We start from the raw sequence: 19,949 nt of genomic DNA, 5'->3' as shown, positions 1-19,949 counted from the left end.
TGCAAGGTGGTTTAAGCAATCAGACAACATATCTAGGACAAGTTTGTCTTTTAAGGATTTCTTTTTTCAAGAAGGGAAGTAAAAAGAAACAACTTAATTAGTGGGGCTGCACAAGTGTCTTGTCTATGGCCTCAGTTCCGGCTAAAGAAAAATAAGCTCACCACCATGATCCTGCAACCATTACGCTTGACTGCAGGTAATGAGCAGTGATGTATTTGCAGCTAAAATACTTTGCTGAATTCTGGCCAAGAAGTACATGCTTGATTTAATCGGACCACAACAAAATCTCCCGAACACAGAAAAACTGCAACATTAATATATTATTTGCTGATGACACAAATATGTTTTACTCTGATAAAAATATTGACACAGCTGATATATGATCAGCTCATCAGCAAGCTCTGCATAAGCCTGATAAGGATCCTGCTGATTGGAATCAGCTTGTGTTGGAAGAGGGAAACCTCCAAAACCTGCAAGAATGCGGCCCTCAAGGACCAGAGTTTGACACCTATGCTCTAGACAAACATTAAAAGTACAATGAATTAGTTAATATTGGATGAATGAATGCTACAGTAATATTTTAGTAGCAAATAAAGCTAACATAAAAGGAATATGGAACATACTAAATTAAATAATAAAAAATGGAGCCAATAAGAAAACCTACCTACCCCTGAATACTTCATAGAAGATAATAACAAAATATATGATCAGGAAATTGTGGTTAATAATTTTAATAAATTATTTGTGGATATTGTCCCAAAGCCGGCAGTAAACATTCATTACACTGCTGGCAAAAATGTAAACAATGTTTTGATAGACAAAAATGTCAACTGCATGTTTCTCACTCCTGTATATGAAAAAGAAGTGTTGCAGGTTGTGATAAAATGTAAAAGAAAATAAAACAATGGATTGTAATAATATTGATATGGCTTTGGTTAAAAAAGTTATTAGTGGTATTTCAAAACCTCACACATACCTCTTCAATTTGTCTTTCTCAGACCGGTAAGGTTTGTAACGCAATGAAAATCGCAAAAGTAATTCCACTGTATAAGACTGGAGACAAGCATTTATTTTTATTATAGACAAACACAATTTACTATCTGATAGCCAGTATGGTTTTAGACCTAACAGATCTACTGTTTTTGCTTTTGCAATGACTGAAGCACTTGAGGAAATCAGTACACATCTTTAGACAACAATAAATATGCAATGGGCTTATTCATAGATCTTAAAAAAAAGCTTTTGATACAATTAATCATCATATATTAACATACAAACTGAAGAGGTATGGCATTAGGGGAGCGGTGCTTGAGTGAATAAATAACTATCTGTACAATAGAAAACAGTATGTGAACATGAATAGCTTGAATTATGACTATTTAGAAATTACATGTGGGGTCCCTCAAGGCTCGGTATTTGGCCCAATGTTGTTTATTTTGTATAATAATGACATTATGAAATTATTGACCGGTTAGTTGACACTGTGAAAAGTGAAATGCACAAATTACAGTTATGGTTTGAACAAAACAAACTCTCACTAAACTTAGTTAAAATCAAATATATTTTGTTTGGTAACAGAATAACTAATACTGATCTGAGAGTAGAGATAAATTAGGTTGAAATAGAAAGAGTGAATTAAATAAAATTTCTTGGGATTCGAATTAATAACAAATTAAGATGAAAGTCACATTAAAAATATTCAAAAAAAGATCTCTAAAAGTATATCAGTAATAAATAGCGTTAAACACATACTGGATTATAAATCACCCTTTATTGTACGTTAGTTCTACCACATTTAATCTATTGTATTGAGGTATGGGGGAATAGTTACAGTAGTACCACAAAGGCACTTGTTCTCCAGACTGATCGTGAGTGATTCATAATGTAGGATACAGAGATCATACTTATCCTCTATTTGTAAAATCAAATCTGCTTACATTTAAAGATCTTGTTAAATACTTTATAGCAATAATATTGTTTAAAGCTAAAAATGAGCATTTACCAATCTGTATTCAAAAGTTGTTTTTTTAAAAACGGGAAGAAGGATGTAACCTCAGGGGACATCTGAATTTCAAAGTTCCAGTTGCTCAAACTACTGTCTGTGCCTTGCTGTTTGTGGAGTTAAACTATGGAATGGATTTAGTATATTACTAAAACAGTGTTCTACTGTCCAGCAATTCAAAATTATGTATAAAAGCACACTCCTCACTGGCTTCGCAGCCAGACGGGCCTTACATTTCTATCTTTAAAATAAATAACAATCAAACTAATTAGTGTACTTTTATATGGATTCATTCTGGAATTATGTTGGTCAGTGTTGTGATTGCAGTCGCCGTGGGTGCTTTCTATTTTTTTTTAACCCTTGCTGACATCAATTTGTTGTATTTACTCTCCAATGTGTGTTTGTATGAACGTATTGTGGTCTTGGATTACTTTAAAAAGCTGCTTCTCTAATGCATAGACCTGGTCACACTGCACAGTCAAGTAGTATAGATAGTACAAGAGGTGGACTGGTGTTGGAAGTGTTTCCCCTTCTGGCAATATATACTATACTATAATAGTAATAATGATGGGGGCAGGGCAATTAACAATTCTTTACCTGCGGCAATACCCATGTGTGGTAATATTTTTGTATTTATGTTATAGTTGTGTCAATGATAATTGCTTATTAAGTTTTGAAACAAAAAAATAATTAAGTCGATTATTAAGTTAATTAATAATAACGGAAGTGGTGAATGCTTTTATGTCGGGTGGGATTAAATAAATTATCTTCCTCCTACTCCCTTTCAGGCATTTTGTTTCAACATTTAATATGTACTTTTCTTTATGTCGTTGTTATTGATGTCAATTGGGATATGGTGCCTGAAAGAAAAAAATAAAGAAAAAAGAAAGAAATAAAGAAGAAAAAGAAAGAGAAAGAAAGAAAAATAAATAAAGAAAGAAAGAAAGCAAGAAAGCTTGATTCTAGCTTTTGTACAGTAATAACCAACACTCCACTCGATCCATGTTTAATCACCCGCACAAACACATGTTGCCCGGTGCACAGGTACTCGGGAGAAGTCAATCGACATTAGACCCCGCTACTCTCCTTAGCAACGGCGTGGGAGGGCTCAATCTGATGGAACGCGCTGCTGTATTATTGACTTTAATTTAGAAAGTGCTGCCAGCTGCTTTTTTTTTTTAAACCCTGTTTCCTCTTCCCACCATAACACGGACCGAGCGGGACCCCTGTCACAAGCTTACCTCCGAAGGGGATACATCTCGCCTGATTGCACTACTACAGACAACTCACTCAAGCAGTGAGGCCTCTGAGGTTTGTCAAGGTTTTAAAGGTGTGTGGTGCATTCTTGCTACTACATTTGCTGTTTGTTGTCCAGCATTCATCCATTTAATGAAGGCATTTCAGAGTTCAGGGATGTTCTGTCCTTAAAGGATCAGATGATTTAGGAATTTTCTACCCTTGATTGAAAATGGGCACATCCTTAATGGTCTACCCATGAGTCAAATTGAAAAAGAAACCCCAACATGTCACCTTCACAAGAACAGGAAAGGCACACCCACGCACACACACTCAAACAAAAGGGTCAACCTCAGTTGTCCCCGGATGAGGCATAAAAATGGCCGATGCACTGTCTCAGCTGCGAGGGAATAAATGCAACGTGTGCCTATTTTCTGCACACATACGTGGCTAGTAAATAGGAAATTCTTACCCTTAACAACAATTGTTAAAGTGAAGGTGACCAGTGTGTACCTTACCTTTATACTTCTGTTGAGAGAGCACAATGTAAGAATACCAATAAGGACAGAGGAAACTGAATTCTTGCACGAGTGTCAGCGCAAAAGTAATGAGACAAATTGCTTAACCTGGGAAGTGTTTTTTTTTGGGTGGAGATTAAAAATACTGTGCACAGTTGACATCACATCCATAGACAGAGGGCAGGAAATTCAAACCCAAATCCAGTCTGAAATCTATTGGCCAGAGGCTTGCAGGAGTTCCCATTATGAACAGTAGGGGTGGAAATCTTTGAATGTCTCACGATTCGATTCCGATTTTGGGGTCTGCGATTCGATTCAGAAAAGATTATTGATTAAGAACGATTTGTTTCAAAATGATTGGTTTGACAATGATTTTTGCTTCAATTTATAGATGTTCAAGGAATCGTAATGATCTACTCCAGTCTGACTCGCTAATGCTAATTAGTGCGCTACTCGCGGCACTTGTCACTCAAAACAGCTCCACGCTGCAAAAAAACCCAACTTTTATTGGAACAATTTTAGCGTGACTTTTTCCTTCTACTCTCTAATGTGGCTACAACTTAACAGTGTATTAGACCGCGTGGAACCACACTGCCCCTCAGTGGCCAAACCGGGTACAACATGAACAGCGCTCCAAATAAAGGCACACACAGACAAAGGCAAGACAGTATAAAATAATTTAAATAAAATCGAATTTTGGACATTTAAAATCAATTCTGAATCGTACTAAATGAGAATTGTGATTCTTATGAGAATCGATTTTTTTGCACACCCCTAATGAACAGATAAGGTGTTAATCTAATAATTAAAACGTTTCAGTCGAATAAATAGGCTATTGTAACAATGTTTTGGGGGGCAAATTGTTACAAAGTGCAGCCTTAAATCAGTTCAGGGAAAATGTACTGTATCCAGACAACCTGCTAGGAGGTAGAGCTAAGACTTGAAATTGGGTCTGCAGTAAGAAAAAAATAATAATAATTAAGTTGCTGGAAATGTGCTATGTTTTGTCATTTTATGCTTCTGGTTTTGCTGGAATAGTAGGAGGAAGGCCATTTGGTCAGTTTGTAGTCAGCTGCCCTGACCTTAACCCCATAAATCACACCTTTGAGAACGGAGCCTTAATTCTACCGTTTGGGTCATTGTACAGGCCTTGGTCGTACTAATCCCGCGCGACATTAAGTGCGACTCAGATTTACGGATTACCGGTTACAACACATTAAATGTGGCGAATTTTGATAATCTTTGAAAGGACGTTTGGAGGTCAGCAGGATAACGCTAAGGTTTGTATTTAAATGTAACAGAGTGGAGTTGTTGGAGATATTTGATCAATATTATCTTGGCAGTATCACATTTTCCTTAAAAATACATTTAAACAGCCCATCTGATTACCTGCAGTTATTGCATTGCAAGACTAATTACAATGCCGGGCGGGACTCATCTATCAAGATTGCGAGCGCTGAATCACTGTGCCTCACACTACATTCAGTAAATTGGCCCAGATGATGACGCAAAAGCAAATTACTTTTTTTGTATCCTTTGTTACCCGAAATCAGAAGAAGCAACTCTGTCAGGACATCAAAGAAAGAGGAACGAGGCAGGCAAGGGGCGGATCTCTGCAAAAATGGCACCTTATCTGGCAACTTCAAATGATTGAGAATCTCCCACTGCTATTTTGAAATAAGGCTGTAATACAGTATAACAAAGTCTGGACGTTTTGTGAATACTTTCCAGATACCTGCCGTGTATAGCACTTTAAGTGACATGTGAAGGGGATTTTGACAAAAAGTTACGATCACCTTTAACAGCACATTTTCCTCTCTCACAGACAGCATGAGACGTCACATGGCCCACATCAACATTTCACTATGTGGTTACTTTAGGTATGCATAGAAATGATTATTCGTTTCAGCAGTCAAATGACAGCAAACTTCAACACAATAGTAAAGCAAAAAAAACAAAACATGAATGTCCTCACTTGTGAATGAAAAGGTTAAGTACCGGTACTTTGGGTAAGAACTGCTGACCTCAGCTCATATAGTCGAGTGCATCACGTTTTGCAATGTCTACATATGGGTTCACACTGAATACTGAGAACTATTTTTTCAGTATTTAGGTGTGAAAACCAGCATTCTTCTGGCTTTCTTCTTTCGATGACATCATCACAATGGGCGCCAGTATTTCCTTCCGAAAGCATGTTAATGTTTTTTGTGGATAATAATTTCTTGTTGTTTTAACTTTATTGTTGCTATTGTACGTCAACAAAATGAGTGAACAAAAAGAATGATCCCTGAATATGAAAGACAACAAAAAAACATTGTCATGAAAGCCGCAAGGAGACATATCAAAGAGATCCATAAAACCAAAGTCTAGTTAGTAGTGCAGGTTGTACAATGAGATTTTGGTGGACTTGATCAAGGTGCAGGCAGACAGATTCGGAATTCCACAGACGCGTATGATGGCTTTCATTCATAAACATGAATGTTAGGATTAACCCTAACTCATTGGGGTGTTTTTCAGGTAGCTACACTGCTCAATACACATATAAAACAAACCTAAGATTAACAGTGACACATTTAATCAACATAGGTCCAAAAACATTTTTAGTCAAGTTAAGTTTATTTATAATCACAAACGGGTCGGTCGGTTGGCATATTGCCTGGCAACAGAGACATCCATTCTCTGCGGTCTGTCAGTTGACAAAGCAACATCGTGAAAAATGCACATACAGAGATGCACAATGCATTCTAATGAGGCCACTACAAAAACAAAACAAAAAACTACTTTTTTGGGGAACATGGTGTGAAAACGGGGCACTTGTGTCGTTTTACCCACACTGATTGGGTTAAGGACTGCTAACGAAGCAGCACCTTTTCTTCTGCTTCCAGCTAACACAGCACCACAGCTAATCCCGGCTCTGGCAGCCGCTAGGAACACAGCTCGACATAATGAAGCCCATTAGTCTGAGACAATGGCAGCTCGCTAAAGCTCAAACATTGAATAACGCGGGATGAGAGGGAAAGGAAACACTCATCCTTCTGCCTTCAACTGTCTTAACCTGATAATGCCCTTATCAAACAAAGGACAAATATGCTGAATGTGTTAATTTAGGACTGAAAATAGATGACAAGAAGGGCATGATAGCAGAAAGTAAGATGACAGAATTGAGTTCAAGGTTTGTTTCACACACACGCAGATGATCCAACCTGGCCAGACAGACGGACGCTGCTAATATGCACTTATTGCCTAATATTAATCGCCGGAAAAGCTGCTTCATGATTAAACTTGTGCAGTGCTTATGAAATGATATCACAAACAGGGAAGCTGTTTAAGCTGTGACTGGGGTGTGTGCATCTGTAATCTCCCGCCGTATTAATTCCTAGAAATGAAGGTGAAAACAGGGATGGACTGTAATCAGGTCTTTTTTTGCCTGAAGGTCACCATCACTGATTTGCATGTGTGTGTTTCAGTGCAGTGGCCTGGAAAAAGATGGCTGAAGATAATATTGCAGTGTGGGCAGCGCAATCAAGCACTTGGACATTACAGGCCACTTAAAAGGCCAGTCGACTTGGTGCATCTATATATATATTAATATTTCATATTAGTCCTCCAGACAGAGACAAAAATAGTGCACCTCGTTTCCCTGCTGAATTAAAATCTCTTTCAGTTTCAAGTTCGAGAGACAATGACTACACTGACGATGTTTATGTGCAGTCGATAACCCTTAGAAAACCCGCTTTCGAAAAGGCCATGTAACCAAACACGAAACCCAACTACACTCTTATTCGAGTTATTAGAAACCTGCTTGAGTACACAAAGTACTTGTATATGCGAAATTTTGCATGCTACCCACCGGAAATACACAGGCAGAAATATACAAACATCGCAAAGCTTTAACGCAGCAACACACTTTTGGAGCGAGGAGGAAACAGACCACTTTATTAGTGTGGTGAACGACATGAAAATACAAAAATATTATATACTCGTCTATTTGCAACATGTTTTCTCTGTCGAGGTTTAGATCACATTACCAATTATAGTCACACGGGCAAGAGTACCGGTCTACCTATGCATGTAAACGGCTCATCTCAAATGTTTCAGAAACTGTAATTTTGACCTTAGCCCGAAAATTTACGTCACGTAAAGGTAGTTTATAAAGCTGTTTATAAGCGCTACGAATCACAAGACGACACCCCAAAATGCTTCAGCAACTTTCACTGGCGGGCTGAAGCCTCATAAGTCACAATTTGGTAAATTTAGTTTTCTTTTTTCCTCAAAAATAAAAACTTTTGGGCAGTCCTCATGTTTTTTGAACAAATTATTGACCACTCTAAAGTGTTAAAAATGTCTTGCTCTCTTTGTGGATGCAATGTTAATGGTTGAACAAACATGCTGTTTGTGAGGTCTGCTGAAAAGTGGCTACTTTGGAGGTATAAGGTTTCGGCTGATGCCAGAGAATCGCACCATTACTCCCGATACGATAATCACAATGTATATGTTGAAGCTTGGTTGTGGTGGTCTAATAAATGACCAAAGCTGAGGAACTGAGGAATAATAAACTGCTGCACATATAAAAATAGACAAATGGAATAATCTAGAGTAAATAGAAGATTAAAGTTTATTCCCATTTAAATTCATGATTTTACACATTACAGACATAAATCACCTTTTCAGTCATTATTGTAATTGGTTAAAATTAGTGTTGTTCCAATACCCTTTTTCGGCCCCCGAGACCGATTCTGATACCCAGTTTTGCAGTATCGTCCGATGCTGATACCGCACCGATACATAATAGTAGTTTTTTTTCGCTCAACATGATGCCCTACCGTTGGTTCAGAGCATTCAATAGCCAATAGGCTCAATTTTCAATAAACACATCAAGATCAAAATTTTCAGTTTTAGAAACGTTTTGTAACAATAGCAAATGTTTTTCGCGGAGAAGCAGAATAAAAAGCAGTAATCATTCCTGCAGAGAACTCAAGGTGTGTTCAATGAACAGGCACACAGTAGGAAATCACAGTTATGCATAGAAAAAGCTCAGACGACTTACAGAGCAACAGACACAGGTTGCGAGCGTGGATTGTTTTGTTCCCAGTTTTTAGTATTTGATTACGCATTTGACTAATTGGGAGCGTAGTGGAGAAGAGCAGAGACATGCACGCACACTCCAGCAACGTTACATTGAGGCCTTGGGAGAGCCACTGTATTGCCAATATTTAAAACGGATGAAGTCAAAAGCAGTCAATACAGTATTTCAAGAATATGGCATGCAATGTGAAAGCACATACAGATAAACATAAATATATACAGTCTGTACCGGTATTGAGGTATTTTATGGAGGTATCGAAGTCTAAATTTTGGTATTGTGACAACACTAATTCTGATACAGTTTGTCATTACTTGTTAAATTTTTTTTTAGTTATTAACGTAATCCCATCACCATACTATTACAATAATGTAACTTGGACTATAACAGTGGACCCCAACTATTTGCAGGGGTAGAGACCGCAAATAACAAAAATCCATGTGTAATTGACACCTATATGGATAGATGGATGGATGGATATATGGATAGATGGATATAGATAGAAAGATAGATGGATGATAGATAGACAATAGATAGATGATATATAGATAGATGGGTGGTGAGCTGTTGACCTCAGGTACATAGATTATTTATTCAGCTCATGAGGAAAGTAGATTTGCTTTCTCCATAAAAGTTGTTGCCATCATAACGTGTGAAATGGGGAAAAAGTGGACATACAGTATAACGCTTATGACACCCAAATAACCTTGCCTTCATCTCTCACAAAGACGCAAGCTACGACGATGATGATGAAGCGTTACATCAACCGCAAAACAAACTTTTATCACAGTCGCTAGTTTTGACATTTTTATTGTTAATATGGTGTTTAAATAGTACATCGGTGCATATGTAAAGAAGGTGGAACTCTGACTCATGTTAGCATGTAGCGGGTTAGCAACTAGCTCCTCCGTAGCAGGACGCCGCAGCACGCTGACAGTTCAAACTTGTTCCTTTTCTTCAGTGAGTAAGTTCCAAACAGTGAATAGCGATTAAAACATCTTCTCCCCCCCCCCTACATCCAAATTGGCCGCGTAGCGTGTGGAGGACTCGACTCTCGACATGTCCCGTCCGCAATGCCACCCTGCACTCTAAGGACAGACAGTTCCGCCAACTTCTCCTAATATGGCTTGCTGCTTCTCCACGGAGAAGGTACATAGAGCATGAAATTTAAGACCTCACTCAGATATTAAAATTAAATACATTTTCAAAGAATTTTTAAGGTGGTATTAATAAATTCAATGCGTGAAAGCAATGCCAGTTTAGTGATGTAATCTTAAACCACAAACGTGCAGTCCCTATGGGGACTTGTTGATGGGGTGCACCCATCTCATTTTCAAAATGACGGAAATCCGTCCCCAAAACGGAGAACTTTAACCCCGGCACTAGTCCTAACATTCATATGTATGTTACACTAATCAGATTTTCATTGACGCTATGGTGCACTGCGGGGCTTTTAATCCAAATGGAACTAGTGACACGCACACATATGCAAATGGACACAGGCTGCTGACCTACATGTGACTGGCCAAAGCCCAGATTTGACAGCACTCGCCCCAGGGGTTGTTGGGTAGAGTTTGTATACTCCCGTCGAAAGACCATAGCTGACAAAGCCACGCCAAAGTAGGTCGCGCGATACCCCCAAACCACATGCGGAGCCCTCCAGTTATGGGAAGGCTACAGAGAGCCCTAGGCCAGGCAGAGGGCATCGGGGCTGGCATTATGGTGTGAAGGTCCCACATATCTGACAGTTCATTGGGTCGTCACCAGTTGGTCGGTCCTGGAGGTACGGCCTAACAACACTGGTCTCGTCAACGCCATTGTGTGTTTTACTGTGAACATATGCGGCCCCACTGTGACCTCGCATCCTGGCTGCTGTCCACTGCGCGTACTGTACAGTGGCACAATCTAAAGCCCCGGAATGTTGCTCCAAAACTAACAGCAAATTTGCTCTGGATCACATTCTGCTTGTACTCCAGGTGAACGCCATTCACTTGGGGAAAGTGATTTTTCTTGGTTCGCCACGTTTTTTCCTCTCTGGGTTGGACTCATACGCTGTCACCCTCAAAGGTTGACCACATTAAGGTTTGACAGTCTATAAAGCAGGTTTCATATATAGCAATATACCACAGAGCGAGGATATATGAAGAGGCAGGGAAAGTCAACAGAACAAAAGCCATTGTGAGGTCTGTTCCCGGTTATTGAAGCTTTGGACTGGATGAACTGATTCCAGATCATCTGCTCATCAAAGGTTGGCACATTACGCCTACAAAGCGACTTGTCATCAACAATCACACACACATCTGCAACTTAATAGCTTAGCGTGCCATTTTAGATTGGACAATCAATGTGGAAGGTGCAAATACACAGCTGTCCTGTGAGGGAATCTCTGTTCGGAGGGGAAGGGCTTTAATTGAAGCTCATTGATATTCAATTGCGGTGAAGTAAAGGAGAAAGTATGTGGGTGTATAATGCAGAAGCTCGGCTGTGTGCTTGTTGCGCCAGTGGGAATAGTGCACTGCGCTACAGGCGCTATGACCTTTCTGCCTGCCGTCCCTGCTCTCACTCTTTTTGCCTTCTCCCGCTTTCACACGCTTATCCTCTAGCACACAGACACTCTCACACTAACTCTCTCACTCACACGCACAGCGAGCTTTAGCTACCATCAATTACCAAACAAAGCTTCCCAGTTTAATGGACATGGGGACTTGAACAAATCATTGGTGATAGAGGTGATGGGACAGTAAGGTGCATTAGTTTTAGGCTCCACTGACGCAAGCGCCGGAAGGTAAAGCATGTCGTTTCCTGCCGATTGCCTTCTTGAGAGTGACCTTTTAAGGGATACAAGGTTTTGCTCCTGTCGAGGGTTAAAGCCCGATACGTTTTAGAGTGCACAGACGTGATGACAGAAACAAGAATAAGTCCCAAAAAGTCTCACTTCATCAGGGAAATGCATGGCCTCCATTATGAGGTATAGGAAATTAAATTATCTTATAGAGCACATCGCTGGTGTAGGGCTGAAACCTCCTGTGTCAAAATGTGGTCAGTTTCATATATTCTCACACATCGATACTATTGGCCAGTTCCCACATGGGTTTGTTATTTTTACAACTTGTTGAAGAAAATGCTAAGCATTGAAGCGGCATGATGTCTTAGGCTATGTAATGTTAATGGTTCAACGTGCTGTATTTTTGGTTTCCTGAAACGTAATGGTTTGAAATGCAAAATGTCCACCGCACGCCAGCCATGTGCAGAATTTGATGCACAACCAACTATAGGGATGGGAATTGATAAAAAAATTATAATTCCAATTTCAATTCTGCTTAACGATTTGATTCTTTATCGATTCTCTTATTGATTCTTTTTGTGAAAAAAGATGAATAAACAGATTAGCATCCATTTTTTTATGTTATAGTTGTATCTGTAAACAAGAGACATGTTTAAAAGTAACATGGCCTTAAAAACCCAACAGTGAAGTTTTAAGGTGCACATTCGAGGACTCAATGGGGTGCCATGGGATCCCCCCCAAAAAAGAAAAGGGAAAATATTTGAAAAACAACAAAAAATTGTTTTTTGTAGAAATTTACAAAATACAACCTAGATTATTTTTTGACAATAATGTCCAACTCCAGTAATATTTCAACACTAACATGAACTCTGAGCACTGAAAAACCTCTCCTCCCTGTTGCAGTCAAAACAGACGCAGCCAGTAGACTGGTGTGTGATTCCCGTGAGCAGTCAGTGTGGTCGTGTGGAAGTAGCGAGTGTTGCTTTTAAGTCGTGGTTCGTTCTGTACATCTTTGCACATTTTGCAACCTTGAATCAACAGTGATGAAAACAACAACAATACTCGCGGGTTGCGGCGTTTATACTCGCAAGCCGGTGACGTTTAGTGAGGTACGGCTTTAACATTAGCAGTTACTAACGGCACGTTTTACATAAAGGCAAACTGGCACGAACATATTACTACCAGCACCTGGAGTGTTGATGCGAGAATGCTTCCATTGCTGGCGGGCGTTGCTGCTGCGTTGATCCCATCGGGACTCCGGAGCGCTCACAAACACGACAGTCATCGCATGCTGTGTGTTCAAATGCTCTTGCATACTGTTAGTGTTTCCTCCCTTAGACAAAATATTCAATTTGCAAACATCGCAAGTTGGCCTGTTAGCTTTTCTTGGAAGATGTCAACAAACTTTCGAGCGTGGCGCCTGTTTGTTGCTCGACGCGCACGGAAATGTCACGCGACTCGCAAACCGGTTTTCTATTCCCATCCCTCCAACCAACTCGAGCGTCGTACCCAAAGCCAATTTTAAGGTCCTCCGCCTTGCTGAAGGATAACAGGGAATACAAATTCCAAACTTCCTGAGAGTATTGGTCCAGGGTAGGGCTTGAACCTGCAATGATTCGAAAACCCAGGTGATCCAAGGTGGGTGCTAACTTGATTCAACCCTCCATTTTAAAGTAATTTTTTAGATATTTATCTTGACTGGCTGGAAAATGGCTTGCTGCTAGAATTGCGAGTGACACATCGGTAGTCAAGTGTGAGCCTGACAGCGAAGTAAGGTGAGGGTGAAAGAGGGGTTGGGGATCATAGTTATCCGCATCCGGCACAAGCTCTGAAGGCCAAATGTGTCAGTGCTCCATTCATTCTCGACTGCCTTCTTTTTTTTTTTTTTGGGGGGGGGGGGGGGGCTTTCGTACATCTCCTTTAAAATAAATATTAGTGCAGCGGAATAGTAACAAACTTGTTTCTCAAGAGGTGCATCTCTAAAAAAGGTCTCAGTGCTTTGAGCTCACCCAGCTACCTCAGTACACTGCAGAGCGAGCTGTAAGAGAGGGGGGGAGGGAGAGCACAAGATCCAAGCGCTCTCTCTCTCCTTAGCTGCTACAACGGATCCTTTCCACATTGACGCTACTGTTAACGTCACGCCTGTAAGTCCTGCTCGCACCCTGCGCTCGCCTCGCGTGCTTTGCTGCTCTCTCCCCCTTGCTCGGACGCCGCATCGGAGAGGAGACACTGATCGCCGCCACAGGAGGAAGGGGGGTTTCAGCAGAAAAAGAACAAGAAAAAAGGACTGGAAAGCAAGAGGATAAAACAACAGAGAAAGGAGAAACTGCGCACCACCCCTCGATCAACACCACCACTCCTCTGGGCGCTCCCCACCCCCCTCCTCTCCTACTTCCACCCCCTTACTCTGAAGAAATTGACGGATTATTGGGAAGTGTGCAGGAGGCAGGCTGCAGCTGCTGCTGTGTGCGCTTGGCAAGGATGATGCGCGTGCGTCCACAATTTGCCGCACGGCCGCAGTGTGCAGCAACTTGACGAGAGGGGACGAGGGGATAAGAACGGTGGGAAAAAGTCTGAAGCTGCGCTGAGCCTTTGCAACCCCTGCCGAGTGAGCAGGAAAAAAGACAAGGAAAAAAAATCAAGTGGACACGACGCCACATTGAGGAGGGAACGATAGAAGAGCTGACCAACCGACCAAATGATTGACCACTGAAAAAAGTGGGCACAGGAATACAAAGAGGAGGAGTAGGAGGGGGGGGGGGGGTGATATATTTTTTTCCGCCTTAACTCCCTGGATTGTCAATCTCTACTCCGGAGCACAGCAAACGAAAAGCAAATTAAGCATTATTTGCTTTTTGTTTGAAAAAAGGACTGAGGAGTTGCCTTTCAACCTTTTTATTTGGTCTCATCTGACTCTTTTGGACAATTGTGTCACATGACCAGTGCTATGGAAACCTGGATAAGGTGTCTATTGAGGGAATCAACTGTCGGATTCCAAGGACAAGCGAGGCAAGAGGAGCTGACTGCCAGAAGACAGCAGTGGAGCAGTGCTTCTTTGGGAGCCTGAGTGGATTCCTATGTACAATCTTTTGTTGTTCCTGCTGTTTGTCAAGGGACAAACACTCATCATAAAGGGCCTTTGAATCTTTCGGATTGGATGTATGGATTTACAAAAGGGCTCAACCTGGTTTATCAGGGCAGTTAACAGGCTTTCGTTGCTGATCGTGGATCGTGCTGATTGAAATACATGCATCTCAAGTCAGTGCCACAGCTCATTGTGAGAGAGCCTATATATCTCAGTTCAAGGACCTGTAATGTTAAACTTGAGGTAGGTGTCTAGTGTTTCAACCCCTCTTTGCATCAGTTTGCCTACACCCTACCTTCTTGACTTATGTCATTGTAATATAGCTTTTGGTTGCTTAATTTACCATCATGTCCTTCTCATACATGTTGCAATTCAGTAAGCACCCACTCCCCTCGGTCCTGAGCACAGATCATGGGAGTACGTTGTTAACTAAATATAGTTAAAGTGTCCTTCCCATATCAATATGCCCCCTTTCCATCTTGAGTTTCCTTAACCCTTTTGACTCTGGTCAGCCAATCATCTTATTTTCCTGTACCCAAAGCCGCCACACACACCACCACCACCCCCCCAGAAGATGCTGAATTATGAATGTGCCACATCATGAGTCTCCTGGGGAGGGTAGCTGTGCATCGTGCACGGAAATCCGCCCTACTCTGTATAGTGTTCCTGATGGCACGAGCATGGAGTAGCGCCTCCCTGGCATTAGGGTCGGCGGCCTCTCAAGGACCCCAGGGCTGTCCCCCACAGTGCTCTTGTAGTAATCAGCAGGGCAAGGTTGTGTGCACCCGACGGGGCCTCACTCGTGTGCCCCCGGGCATACCGGCTAACACGCGACACCTCAATCTGATGGAAAACGCCATTGAGGCGGTGCAGGCAGACTCATTCCGCCACCTGCACCACCTTGAGGTGCTCCAACTTGGGCGAAATGCCATACGGCAGATTGAGGTGGGCGCGTTCAATGGACTTACCAGCCTCAATACTCTAGAGTTGTTTGACAACCGGCTGACGGTGGTACCCAGTGGGGCCTTTGAGTACCTGTCCAAACTAAGAGAACTGTGGCTGAGGAACAACCCCATTGAGAGCATTCCTTCCTACGCCTTTAACCGGGTGCCCTCCCTGATGCGACTGGACCTTGGTGAGTTGCGGAAACTGGAGTACATCTCAGAAGGAGCTTTCGAAGGCCTACAAAATCTCAAGTACCTTAACTTGGGCATGTGCAACATCAGGGGGGATATGCCAAACATGAGTCCCCTTAAAGGCCTGGAAGAGCTGGAAATGTCTGAAAATCACTTCCCCGTGATAAAACCAAGCTCCTTTAAAGGCCTGAACTCGCTGAAAAAGCTATGGGTCATGAACTCACAGATAACCGTGATAGAACGCAATGCCTTTGATGATTTACCGTCACTGGTGGAGCTTAATCTCGCCCATAATAACCTGAGCGCTGTGCCCCACGATCTGTTTTCCCCGCTCAGGTACCTGGTGGAGCTCCATCTCCACCATAATCCATGGAACTGTGGCTGCAATGCTGTATGGTTAGCACGTTGGTTGAGGGAATACATCCCCACAAACTCGACTTGCTGTGGACGCTGCCACTCACCTGCCACCATGAGAGGTCGACAGCTCGTGGAGGTGGAGCGAGGCGAGGGTGCTGCAACCCAGTGTTCTGCCCCATTCATTGCAGATGCACCTAGGGATTTTAACATCTCGGCTGGGAGAGTTGCTGAGCTTCGCTGTCGCACGGCCGAGATGTCTTCAGTACGCTGGCTCCTACCCAATGGGACTATACTGACTCACGCCTCCAGTCATCAGAGGATATCGGTACTTAACAATGGCACCTTAAATTTCTCAAATGTCCTGGCTGTTGACACTGGCACATACACCTGCATGGTATCCAATGCAGCCGGCAAGTCCAATGCTTCGGCCTACCTCAATGTGAGTGCGGCCGAGCTCAACACATCCAACTTGAGCTACTTCACAACTGTGACAGTGGAGGTCTTGGGCCCGACCACAGAAATGCCCAAACCGAAGAAGACCACGACAACATCTACTGCTACAACGGTGGCTGGCATAGCGGGAGGAGGACTGGGTCTTGGTACGACCACAACTGCCTCACCCTCTGTCTTTCAGCCAGTGTTTATCTCCACACCAACTGTGTTGCTGCAAAGCACTGATAACCCACCAGGTGCAGCCAAGCCATCCGCAGTGCCCGGACTCAAAGGGGCCACCGGCAAGTCTGGCCCAAGTCTGGACGAGGTAATGAAAACCACCAAGATCATAATTGGCTGCTTTGTGGCAGTAACGCTGATGGCTGCTGTGATGCTTATTGCCTTCTACAAACTGAGAAAACGCCACCAGCAGAGGAGTACCGTGGCGGCTGCTCACACCGTGGAAATCATCCAGGTCGACGAAGAAGACCTTCCACCACCAGCTTCTGCAGCTCAAGAGACGGCTCTGACGCTACCCGAAATTAGTGACCATAATAGCATACATAAACCGGACTATCTCAGTCACAAGATGGACTACAACTATCACAAACCCAGGGCCGAATACATACCTCAGCCTGGCTTCACCCTTCACAAGCCTAAAGCAGAGTACACGACGTACAAGCCCAACATGGACTTCCATGGTCACAAGTCAGCCCAAGACTACAGCACTCGCAAATCTACACCAGATTTTAGCCTCCATAGACCAAAGCTCGACTACAGCCCCTTCAGACAGGACTACAACACTCACAAATCCAAAGCAGAAAACAGCCCATTCAAACCAGACTTTGGGACTCACCCAAAAGCAAGGACAGAATACAGCCCTTTCAAATCAGACTACAGCACTCATCCGAGGCAAAAGACCGACTTCAGCTCCTTTAAGAGAGATTACAGTACCCAACCAAAATCCAAACATGATTACAGCCCTTTAAGGTCGGACTACAACACTCAACATAAACACAATGTAGAATATGGCCCGTTGAAGCACGACTTTAGGACTCATCCGAGACCTAAACCGGATTACAGTTCATTCAAGCCTAGTTACAGCAAGACCAACACAGACTATGGTGTCCAGAAATGTAAAGCTGACAGCAACTACAAAACCAAGGATCCTTACAACGCTTTCAAGACAGACTTCAGCCCGAGCAAAGCGGACTTCAGCGCCTTTAAATCGGAATTTAGTCCTCACGTTCAGAGACCCAAAATGGATTACAGTCCACACAAAGTGTACTACAGCCCCCATAAAATTGACTTCAGCACCATGAAGCCAAAATACAACACCTACAAACCCAGTGGTCATGGGGCCAAATGGACAGAGAACAACGTGGGAAATTCTTTGCCTCGAACCTTGCCCAGCACCATCACAGCAATGACAGAGCCCTTTGTCATTAAAACTCACACCAAGGAGAAAGTACAGGAGACTCAGATTTAAAAAGGTTTAGATATTACTCCCCATCCCACAACCTTATCATTTTCCCACTTATAGATCATACAATAGAATGCACAATGAAAAACAGGACAGAAACAACTATTTTGTACAGCGCAGAGGCAGTGACTGTCAAGTTTTGTTGTACAACCTTATAAAAAAAATCTTTCTCTCTCTCTCTATATATATATATATATATGTATGTATATATTACATATATATATATATATATATATATATATATATGTGTGGACACATTGAAACTACCATGAGCTGGTGACAGAGAAACATATATTAAAAAGAAAATGAAACTATTTTCTAACTTGTAACTTCTATTTAAAATACCTTGTTTAAGAAATTGACTGAAACTTGACAAATGAGGTAGCGTTGTTTAAAAAAAACAAAAAACAAAAAACAAGGGGGTTTGGCATTCTGTGGGATTTTTACACTGTGCTATAGAGAATGCAGTGATAAGAGGAGATATTTATACAGAAAAAGTTCTCTCTAACAAAAACGAGGAAAAAAAAGGTCAGCGTTTATCTTTACAGGTTTATCTTGTAAAAGCTCCAATAATTTGTACCGTGCCAAATGTTATAAATGCAATAAAAATAATTTTTGTAATAAACACACAAGGTAATATGCTGTAATTTCCTGTTCTCTCCTGTAAAGAAAAGATGAGCCAACTGCTGTTGATGCTGCAGCAAGCTGCAGTGGCATTGCTTTTAACTCTGTGTGCTGAATGACTCAGATGTTGTGAATCACAGTGCAGGAGTCCTATACTGCTCTTCTCTCCCCAAAACGGCAATCATAGCAACAATAACTGAACTATTCCACCACCACTGATGATGAAGCAAACCTCTTCCGGGGTGAAGGATTTATGAGCTGGTGTAATCGCACGTTCAAGAGTAAAAAGGTGATACATTTGGGTAAAATAGCGACTGAAATGCGAAGGCCTCATCTTGCCCGGAAAATATAGATCCTCATTTTACTTTTCATTGCGCTGCCAGCTGTTGTGCCTTCATCAATCAGCGTGGTGGGGGACTTGCATGCGGGGGGCTTTTTAGTGTGACAAATGCGTTCAGGTCTCACCGTTAACTGGGCATTCTTCATTTCTGACACCATTTCTGCCCCTTCTTTATCATAATGTGGCTACGCAGATTAGCGCCTGACAAAGAGCAATAACATGCACTACACATGGCAGTCTGCACTTTGGTGCCACTAGTAGTGTATGTAGATGACAAGATTACATAACCAGACTGACGAGGAATGGAGTGTTTGTAGATGGGGTGGGGGGCTACCTGCAGTTCTCGCCTGTCGCATTATAATGTGAATGTGGTTAGCGTTGGGCATTTAGTGATTCCCGAGAGAGGGAGATTGATGTGTATGTTTGTGTAGCAAGGCACTTGAACTCCAAAGTTTGTGTTCTCATCTTGTGTCAGAATAGGGAAAACAGGGAGGAACTGCATGTCCCGGCACAGGAAGGCTTGTGACCGCGGGATAATAACACAGAGGGGGGTCTGCTTTGATTCCAAAGGGCTGCGGCTCAATCAGTGCCTTGTTAGATTTAGCTCCACTTCCCACTAAAAATTGTCATTGGGGAGCCCACTGCAGTGCAACATCCGCTCGCTCGCTCGGCCCGAAAAAAATAATTTACAGTGACATGACGAAGGCTTTGCTCGCCGTTTCTGGCTTTGTGTTGATGAGTCGGCCTCCATTTGAAATATTTGAGTGCATTCTGCAAACGCCACAAGATTTAAAAAAATAAATAAAATAATAAATAAAAAAGCCTGTCAGGCATTTCACTGGGGAAAGCATTTTCAAAACTGTCATAA

The 19,949-nt window shown here is 42.1% G+C and overlaps 2 protein-coding genes across 2 annotated transcripts in view; one reads left to right on the top strand and one right to left on the bottom strand.

Annotated features, from left to right (window-relative positions):
• The window catches only part of snd1 (staphylococcal nuclease and tudor domain containing 1), a 203,500-nt gene that overhangs the window by 62,850 nt on the left and 120,701 nt on the right, over window positions 1–19,949 (bottom strand). The gene's annotated exons all lie outside the window — the stretch shown is intronic.
• Window positions 13,668–18,841, top strand: lrrc4.1 (leucine rich repeat containing 4.1). Its single transcript, XM_077544070.1, has one exon. The coding sequence runs from the start codon at window positions 15,298–15,300 to the stop codon at window positions 18,121–18,123; it is 2,826 nt and encodes a 941-aa protein (XP_077400196.1). The 5' UTR covers window positions 13,668–15,297; the 3' UTR covers window positions 18,124–18,841.

The sequence above is a fragment of the Vanacampus margaritifer genome, chromosome 15 (assembly GCF_051991255.1).
Source record: "Vanacampus margaritifer isolate UIUO_Vmar chromosome 15, RoL_Vmar_1.0, whole genome shotgun sequence".
Lineage (NCBI taxonomy): Eukaryota > Metazoa > Chordata > Actinopteri > Syngnathiformes > Syngnathidae > Vanacampus > Vanacampus margaritifer.
This window is presented reverse-complemented; position numbering and strand designations above follow the sequence as displayed.

Bases quoted from the DNA above. Each gene is read 5' to 3' on its own strand.
- lrrc4.1 (XM_077544070.1), top strand. From the start codon at position 15,298: ATGTGCCACATCATGAGTCTCCTGGGGAGGGTAGCTGTGCATCGTGCA.